The sequence below is a fragment of the Pinus tabuliformis genome, chromosome 4_1 (assembly GCF_031772625.1).
Source record: "Pinus tabuliformis cultivar Carrire ecotype Pingquan chromosome 4_1, CPIR1, whole genome shotgun sequence".
Lineage (NCBI taxonomy): Eukaryota > Viridiplantae > Streptophyta > Pinopsida > Pinales > Pinaceae > Pinus > Pinus tabuliformis.
In genome coordinates, this window is record NC_142303.1 from 377,396,749 (window position 1) to 377,407,089 (window position 10,341).

At 36.3% G+C, this 10,341-nt stretch overlaps 1 protein-coding gene across 1 annotated transcript; it reads left to right on the plus strand.

Annotated features, from left to right (window-relative positions):
- The first annotated feature begins 7,610 nt into the window (after positions 1-7,610).
- On the plus strand, positions 7,611-8,087 carry LOC149175878 (uncharacterized). The gene is made up of 2 exons (XM_089421272.1): positions 7,611-7,825; positions 7,943-8,087. The coding sequence occupies exons 1-2, from the start codon at positions 7,611-7,613 to the stop codon at positions 8,085-8,087; spliced, it is 360 nt and encodes a 119-aa protein (XP_089277398.1).
- The last annotated feature ends 2,254 nt before the right edge of the window (positions 8,088-10,341 follow it).

Here is a 10,341-nt window from a genome sequence, read left to right on the forward strand (position 1 = left end):
TGCCTTGCTCTTTTCAATTGGCTAAAATTTTGCATTTCCTCCCTCTGTGTCTCACATATTTTCATGTGTCTCTCCAACCCCATCAACTTGCTCTTATAATATTTTGTTGGGAAACCAATTACCATGATCACATCTCAATTGATGGCTAAGATCATCTTGAATCCATTAAGTGTCTTTTTTGGAAGTCTCTAGAGAAAAATCAATTTCCCTTAATTAATCTGATTTAATTAACCAATTTTCCTAAGTTAGACTTAGGAAATATTTAATTATTGGTCAATTAATATAATTGATGTGTTTCTAAGGTGTTTCTTAAGAACAATTTTCTAGGTTTTGGAGATATCGTGTTCCTTAGCCTCTTAGACACCTTAGAGACTAGAACACTCGACCACTGCTACCAAAAAATACACTCCCTCTCAGCGAGGAAGTTGTTCTCCACTACTCCCATCTTATCCCTAAAGTAGACAATTTTTTCCTTACTCAAGGCCTTCATGAGTAGATCTGCAAGTTATTGATGTGTGGGAACATGTTGTAGTTGAACTGATCTACACTGCTAGTGTTTGACATCTGTGATACAATTAGTTTCCATAAATTAACAAACCTCCAGTAAATTCATTCCTTCACTTATGTTAGCTAATCTTACCTCTTGGAAACTACTCAACCTCTCTAAATCAATTTGACCTCCCTCTAAGACCCTAAATCAACCTCTACAGTTGCGTACAACAATTTACTGCATCCTCTTCGACAAACTCACACTATTTGGAAAATAAATCAACCTCCACTGGAAATCGAACCATCAAACTAGGAATTTCTTCTCCTTTGTAAATCAATCTGACTAGTAAAGTATCTCATTGTCCCAATAACTCCCTCTACCTTAGTCAACTCACACTACTAGAGACTGCGTCCTCCTTGGAGTAACTTGCACTCCTCTTCTGCAAATAAAAAAATAGATCTCCCTTTGTCACTGAGAAAATGGAAATATTGTGAAGAAAATCCTCCAACAACCATTGTCCATAATGCTATTGTGCTACTTTGATCTCACACTGCTAATGCCACTATGTAGCCTCTACACTGCTACCATCACTGCAATAGTGAGTCTCGATCTCACTACTACTTTAATAGTTTGGGCTCCCATAGCAAAGGTAATGATCTAATTGAGGAATCCCATGCACAAAAACTAGATCTGATCTATTGATCAAGACCTCCTTGGGTAACATCTAGGTCTCTTTGTTGCTACTTCCTTGGACCCTACCCAATTTGGCATAATGGAGTGTTGATCCAGGTGGATGTTGGTGGCCACCCGCCTATTCCACTTGGACCCCCAGAACTCTCTCTTTTAGTTTTTCAGTTTCCTTAATTATAACACAATTTACTATTTTTGGCAGTTTTTCAGGTCCTGAACTTCTGAAGCCGTTTTGAGGCCCTAAACATTGTTTTTTGGGAAAACCAGGGCCAACATGGGTCTTTAATTAAATTTTTCCACTCGAAAGTTGTACTCCTCGGATATATCTTTCTAACGAGGTATTGTGCATGTCAAACGAAGATCTATGCCAAAGTTACGACCCCTGGAAGTTGATGTACCAATTTACCCAAACATGGCCCATTATTTTGGTGTTTCATCTCCTAGGGTTAGGTTTTTGGATGTTTAGGGTTTTCCATTGTTTCTCAATAATTACGCCGTAAGGCGTTTCCATTTGAAATGGACTCTCCTGTGATCCGCGCTGTCTTGGTTATTCACCATTAGATTTAGTGTTAGACGATTAAAAACTTTACTACCGTTGATCTCATAACTGACTCTTGCCGCTCAATAACTGACTCCTGTGATCCGCGCTGTCTTGGTGGGGTATACGAAGGGGATGAGTTTCATAGCAGGCGTGCTTCTGCTGTACATGTCCGAGGAGAATGCATTTTGGGTGACGGTACATGTCCGAGGAGAATGCATTTTGGGTGATGGTTGTGTTGCTTAAAGGCGGAGCGAATACTCCATTGTTGTACATGTCTAAGGGTGGGGTATACGAAGGGGATGAGTTTCATAGCAGGCGTGCTTCTGCTATACATGTCCGAGGAGAATGCATTGCGCAGAGGTCTCTCCACAATGTGTTGAAGGCATATGCGGTGTATGACAGCGAGGTGGGGTATACGCAGGGGATGAGTTTCATAGCAGGCGTGCTTCTGCTGTACATGTCTGAGGAAAATGTGTTTTGGGTGATGGAGGAGAATCTGTTTTGGGTGATCATGAGCTTTGCGTTGGTGGGTAATGGTCAATTACAAGTACAGGAAAATTTGAAATAATCGGCTGGTTACATGCATACAACTATGTTTCAGAAGGCCATAGGAATCCTTACGTCAAAACATTGAACAGGTATATTTGGATGCATTCTTGATAAGCATAATTAAAAGGCTTCTTGAAAACGGTTAAAAGTGCTAATAGCATGATCTCAAGATTTTGCTGATCTGTAAAGTTTTGGAGAAAATACTTGTACTGGCTGAACAAATTTTCACTCACGAAACCTGCCATTTCTATTATTTTTCAATCAAGAAACCTGTCATTTCAATTATTTTGCAAAAGGGTTAAAACTTCTGGTGACATAATTTAATTTTTTTCAGAAATTACTTGTACACAATTTATTCAGGAAAGATCCTGTCACTTCATTAAGCATGGACGCCATTAGTAGGATTTCTGGAAGCTTATGAGAGTCCTATATGGAGATCCGTTTCTGTCTTGTCAACATGAAATTAATGATTGTAGAGTATTCGGAAAAAAATTGATTATACTATGAACCTTGTAAGTTGTTATTTCCTACAGTTTCGCTAGAGATTGTTGGTATCACGCTCCTTGTTATGTACCTCGTTTTAGATATTCATCGATGTCAGCTCAATATAAGCCAAAAATAAGCTCGTACGGTGAAATTGCAAAATACGTTGCATTTGAGCGTTGATACTGATTATGATCTCTTTTATAGCATGTAAATTTTTTAGCTATCAACTTCTCCATGTGGGATATTTACATTGTGATATTTGGCAGTAATAATGATTATCTGTCCATAAGGTTGATAATACCATTTTAAAAGAAATTGGAAATCAAAATGGAATTTTTCTATCCTCCATGATATGTAGTATTTAATACTACGGTGGGTTGTATACAGTTTTTTAAATCTAAAAGCTATTGACCATTGAAATTAACACACCAATATATTGTGCAACGGGATTTTATCTGTTAGATATAGAATTCTACTTTAATTTCAATTTGCAAATCCAATCGTTTGTATATCACCCAATAAAAGGAACTGATGAAACACATATTTACCAACTCCAATTAGATGTCCGATTTTACACAGTGGTTTGTGGTGGTTCGTGGTGAATGTGATAAAAAAAGAGTTGTCTTTAGTGTGATTTTTTGGAAATTTTTATAGTGGGTTTTTCCGATTTAACTTTTTTAAATCTGGCAAGAATTTATTGAAATGACAAGCTTGATGGGTAATCATGTGCAATCTAAGCACCCTAGGAGTTTTACATGGTGCTGAATCCATATATAGTAAAAAAACTAGTTTAAATAAGACAAATCAAGATTTCACCTCAATTTTTCCTGAACAATTCTTTTTATCCACAATCAACAATCAACAGAATACTAAATTTTTAACATTCCATTCAATATATAACATAGATTCAAGTCGGAGCTAAGAACACATAATCATTTAATTTAATTATTAAATAATTTTTTTCCCTTTCCATTTTTATTAAAATCAAATCATAATTTCTTCCAAACATAAATTTAACTCTATTAACTTAATTTTTTAAAACCCTAAAGTATATTTATACATTCAAAAAAACATCTTAAAATTCTCCACAAAATTACATATAATAATATTATTAACAATGTCATATTGTATGGTTACAGAGCAAGGTCAATTAACCAAGTATTATGCAAAACGAATGTCCCAGGTTCAAATCCATTGAACCATGTGTAGGGCAGCCGGGTATAACTACATAAAAATGGAAAAAACCACAGCTTGAAGGATTGAATATAAAAACATTAGTTTATAAATATTGGTTTAGTGGATTGACATTAAATAAAAAAACATTAGTTTATAAATATTAGTTTAGTGGATTGACGTTGTAAAATTTACACGTAGTGCCAATGATTTGACTTCCTTCGCATTTAAAACTACGGAACAGACCAAAGCGGAGACTAACACGTAAGTTTGTTACACCTTTTTAGGAGCTAGTAGCAGCCTAACGTTTCTAGCCCTGTTCAAGCACGTGCGGCTTCCTTTCTTGCACTTGATCCTATGGCATAACAGTGCGTATATATAGCCCAACCGGGCATGGTAAATAAGCTTGACCTTTCTCAATGTGTCTGATGGAGGGAAGCCCAACCGGGCATGGTAAATAAGCTTGACCTTTCTCAATGTGTCTGATGGAGGGAATTGTCATGGTCAGCTTGGTAAGCTGGGTTTAAATTTGTTATTATCATCAAAATCAAAATAATTGCAGATATTTTTATTTTTACTTTCCACGTTGAAGCAAAAGTTGAAGCAAAACATTTTGTATTTGATATCGACATATATGTTTTTAGCATAATGTACCTATAGTTTCAAAATTGAATATAGTATAATTTTTTTTTTTGTAAGCTTAGGTGGGACCTTCTCATTTTCGAGTTTTTACATGTCCGTTATTCACCCCATTTCCAGGGAGGGTAGCACAAGAATCGAACCCAAGATCTCTGGTTCAGTGAGACTTCATTTCCACGGCCATTGCCACTTGAGCTACCCCATGCGGACGAATATAGTATAATTTTAATTATTATATATTTTTAATATAAAAATATAATAATTTTATTAATACTTGTAAAATTATTAAAAGTATATTAATAATAAATATAAATATAATAATAATAATAATAGAATTAATCGAGACAACCCATTGTGAATGGCTTGGTCATTTTTATTGTTAGGGTGAACGAAGAGGGTGAACGAAGAGGGTCGGCTTTGCAAGGTATGCTATGAGAAAGGGAATTTCACTCAATTATGGATGTAGTAACTTAAAAAGTTGACGAAAGCTAATATCACTCAATTTATAGATGTAAAAAGTTAAAAGGATGATGAAAACTAATACCCCATCATACTGATTCAATGATATTTGGTATAATGTAACTCTTACTTTCCACGTTGAAGCAAAACATTTTGTATTTGATATCGACATATATGTTTTTAGCATAACGTACCTATAGTTTCAAAATTGAATATAGAATAATTTTAATTATTATATATTTTTAATATAAAAATATAATAATTTTATTAATACTTATAAAATTATTAAAAGTATATTAATAATAAATATAAATATAATAATAATAATAATAATAGAATTAAATTAAATGTCAAATTTATATATAAGAGATATTTTTTTGTGTGTGAAAACAAAGAGGGTCGGCTTTGCAAGGTATGCTATGACAAGATTGTAACTCAAGCTCCTGGTGGAGGACGTGTGCCCCACACATGGTGTTCCCTCTCAATTTTCACATACAAATGGGCAGCATTCTTGAAAGAAATTTCATAAAATAGTTCATCGATCTTGTTCTGGGGTTTGACATTGGCTTAATTCGATCAACGCCCTTCATCTGCACTCCTGAGCTAGGGAGGCTGTAGAGACTTATGAGGGTTGTGTGGTGTCATTTGTGTGGTGCCCCACACATCGCGTTCCCTCTGCACTGCTCAGCTAGGGATGCTGTAGAGACTTATGAGAACAATTGCTGGTTGTGTGGTGTCATTTGTGTGGTGTCATTATCAGACTGGTTCCCTCGAAGGAGTACATTTGAGTAAATCATTGAATTATCTTTAAACATTTTATGTTTAGGAATTATTTTGAATTTAATCAAATAGAACATCGAATGCTAACGGGTGATGATTTAATCCGATATAATGTTTGAGAAATAGCTATTATTCTCCCGGTCTTCTATAAAGTGAAGCCCTCGGGGGTCAGGGGGACGGGCAAAGATAAAGATGAACCGTACGCTAAAGCAGTGCCACATGATTGCCCAGGTTCAATATCAAACGGGCATGTCATTTTGAGGTTTAGATCGTTCTAAAATTGCACATGTCCTCAGCCATAGAAATAAACTTGTCCCAGCATGCTAACCTTCTTATTACATGCAATATAAGAATTGCTCATCATGAGTTGTTAGGGATAGAAGCATGAGCATGATAATGAACCGAGGACCGTCGGTTGTAGGTGCACATTTCATAGTATGGATTTAACACTTCAATCCCTTTATCACTTCTATCTCAAATTCAATTCAGCATATCTACTTAAAGTATTCACTTCTATCTGAAGTATGAGCATAATCAAAACATATCTCAATAGCTATATTATGTGAAGCAAATTGGAAAGATGATTCTCTATAACTACATAAAAATGGAAAAAACCACAGCTTGAAGGACTGAATATAAAAACATTAGTTTATAAATATTGGTTTAGTGGATTGATTATAAATATTAGTTTAGTGGATTGACGTTGTAAAATTTACACGTAGTTCTAATGATTTGACTTCCTTCGCATTTAAAACTACGGAACAGACCAAAGCAGAGACTAACACGTAAGTTTGTTACGCCTTTTTAGTAGCAACCTAACGTTTCTAGCCCTGTTCAAGCACGTGCAGCTTCCTTTCTTGCACTTGATCCTATGGCATGGTAAATAAGCTTTGCTTTTCTCCATGGCAAATAATATTTACTCTGCTATAGGATTTTGTATGTGGTTTAGGATATTAAATGTGGTTGGGCTGTAAGCATATACAATTAAAGTTATACCAATATAAATTTAACAGTGCGTATATATAGCCCAACCGGGCATGGTAAATAAGCTTGACCTTTCTCAATGTGTCTGATGGAGGGAATTGTCATGGTCAGCCTGGTAAGCTGGGTTTAAATCTGTTATTATCATCAAAATCAAAATAATTGCAGATATTTTTATTTTTGAACATGTATATTGGTGTGTTATACTTTGAATAATATATGAAAATATTGTTTGACGTATTGGTAAACCTGAGGATGGGTATGTCACCTTGTATGTCACCTTTATCATTGACGATTAATTAATTACACCGTAAGGAATTTCCCTCTGAAATCAAACCTGAGGATGGGTATGTCACCTTTACCATTGACGATTAATTAATTACGCCGTAAGGCATTTCCCTCTGAAATCAACTCCTTTCTCTACCTACATGTCATCTTTATATGCCATAGGATTATATGTAAGACGATTGCAAAGATTTCAGCCATTAGATTAGAATGGTTACAAAAAACTAGTTCTCTCTGCCTACTAGTCATCTTTATATGCCATAGGATTATGTAAGACGATTGCAAAGATTTCAGCCATTAGATTAGAATGGTTACAAAAAATTAGTTGTTGAAACAGTTTGCGCACTGGTCTAATGGTTACAAATACCGTCGCCTCTTGCAAGTCTTTCTCGACAAGCCTGAACTGTAGGCTAGACACAATATTACATCTCAGATAGAAGCTGCATAGACGCTGCTATTTGAGTAGCCTCTGTCCATATAGCCATTTTATCTGTGACCTATACCGAATCCAGGTGGTGCCTGGATGCACTGGTCGTCATGGTGGAGTCCAAAGCTATTATTCTTCCGGTCTTCTATAAAGTGAAGCCCTCGGAGGTCAGGTGGATGGGAAAAGATAAAGATGGATCATATGCTAAAGCCCTACGTATCCACGAAGAGAAGCACCAGTACGACTTGCAGACTATCCAGACCTGGTCAAACGCCCTTCATCATGTCACGAATATAAGTGACTTTGAATTGCAGGAGGGTAATGGGTAAGGATATCCACTGTCTTGATCCATATTAGGTCTAAATCTATTGCATTGAAGCATACATCACATCTCAAGTATGCTTTTGTCATTACTTACTTTACTATCTTAATTAATATTCAGGGACGAGGGCGAAGAGAGACTCTTGGAGGAGCACGAAGAGGAGCTATTGGAGAAGGTTGTGCAAGCCGTGTTGAAAAATTTTGCAATGCCATTGGATGTGGCAAAATATCCAACTGGTTTGGCGGAAAAGTTACAAGATTTTTAAGGGACACTGCGACTGCATCATGGTGAGCATGTGGAGGTTAAGGTTGTGGGGATTGTGGGCATCGGTGGAATTGGAAAGACAATGATGGCCAAAGAACTTTTTAATCGTAAGAGGTCAGATTATGATAGATCCTATTTTCTATTTGATGTGAGGGAAAATGCAAATAAAATGTCTCTAAACAATGTATAAAGCAAACTCATTAAGGACTTGAAGGATAGAGATATCAAAATTGAGAGGTGGGAAGAAGGTGTGGAGATACTTAAAAAGAATCTTTCAGCTTGTGAGGCACTCATAATATTAAATGATGTAGGTCATGTGGACCAACTAGATCCTTTCTTGCCAATTAAACATGTCCTTCACCCCAAGAGCTTGATTTTGGTTACGTTTAGGGTCAAGCATATCCTTAGAAGTGCAGGAATTGCAAAGTCATCAATTTATCAGTTACCAGGCCTCAATATAGCACACTCCCAAGAGCTGTTTTGCTTGCATGCCTTTTTCCAGCCATATCCACTACCAAGATTTGAAAATCTTGTAGATGGGTTTTTAAAGGGATGCCATGGTTTGCCTCTATCATTGAAATTTTTTGGGTCGCTTGTTTGTGGACATGACAAACTTTACTGGGAAGAGCAACTGAATGGACTTCACCAAATATTACCTGCAGAGATAGAAAGGAGCCTTAAAATTAGTTACGACTCTCTCAATCATGAGTAGCGGCAAATATTTTTAGATATCGCCTGTTTTTCGATAGGAAAAGACAAGGATACATGGGTAAGAATATGGAGGGGTTTGGGATGGAATGGTTTGGTAGGGTTTCAAAATCTGCTCAACAAGTGTCTTGTCGAGTTGGACGATGAAAATAGAATAAGAATGCATGATCACCTCATAGATTTGGGAAGAGCTATTGTGGATTGTCCAGAATTATTACCGCATTGGCTTTGGCGACCGATAAAGAATCTTCATCTTCATGAGTTGTTGCAACAATCATCCTCTATAAGTGTTTGAGCCATCCTAATTGTTGAATGTCTAAAGAACTTTCGGTATTTTGTATTCAAAACAGTCTGCCACACATTATGTTAATAATAGTTTATTGTTTTCAAACCACAAACAGGTGATAACAGAAGTGCGTGGATTTGGGATGGCTCCTTGGTACACCTTTATTGGGTAGGATGAAGATTAGGAAGTGTTCCATTCAGAATTAGAATTTCCCTTGAATAAAAGTTCCAGTCAAGAGGTTTGCGGAATCAGGAAATTGCAACTTCTTGAAGTTGAAGGCAACTTTGAAAGCATCTTGACTTCGGTGTGGTCACCAAAACTCATATGGCTTCATTGGAATGTGTCGAACTACTCATCACTACCTTCTTGAATTCCATTGTGCGATTTAAGAGTTTTAGAAGTGTTCGGTTGGGAATTGAAAAGATTGTGGCAATCTCGATCTGAGGTACGTACATATAGATGCAGCAATTTGCAGAGCAAGAATTCTCCTATCTTTTCAATTTCTTATATAATCAAAACGTACTTAACATTGCAGGCACCTCTCCACTTGTGGCAATTAAATATTGAAGCTCCATTTTCCGAGTTTCCAAAGTCATTAAGGTCGCTGAAGCACCTAGAAAAGATTGTACTGAATTGTCTGCGATTGTTGACATACGCAGATGTAGCAATGCTATCAGAAGAATTTTGTTATTTGAGCTCCTTGAGATGTCTAACCCTCATAGGGTGCCCGAAATTGCAGCTTCTTCCAATTTTATTTGGGAATCTAAGAAAGCTCGAATACTTCCATCTGTCCAAGTGCAGTAGTTTGGAAATGCTTCCAGATTCTTTTAGTAATCTAACAAATCTTCAACACATCAATCTGACAGACTGTGGAAGTTTGAAAATGCTCCCAAATTCCTTTGGGAATATGGTAAATCTCCAACACGCCAATATTTCTAAGTGCAGCAATTTGGAGATGATTCCAAATTCCTTTGGGAATCTAACAACTCTCCAACATATCAATCTCACACTGTGCGGAAGTTTGAAGATGCTTCCAGATTTGTTTCAAAATATGAGAAATCTCCAAACCATGAATTTGACATTGTGCAAAAGTTTGAAGATGCTTCCAAGTTCCTTCGAAAATTTAAAAAATATTCAATACATCAATCTTTCTAGGTGTAAATGTCTGGAAATGCTTCCAGGCTTTCAGGGAAATCTATTGCAACTTAGACATCTACATTTGGGTGATTGTTTGAATTTGACTCTTTCCACACTTGGAGAT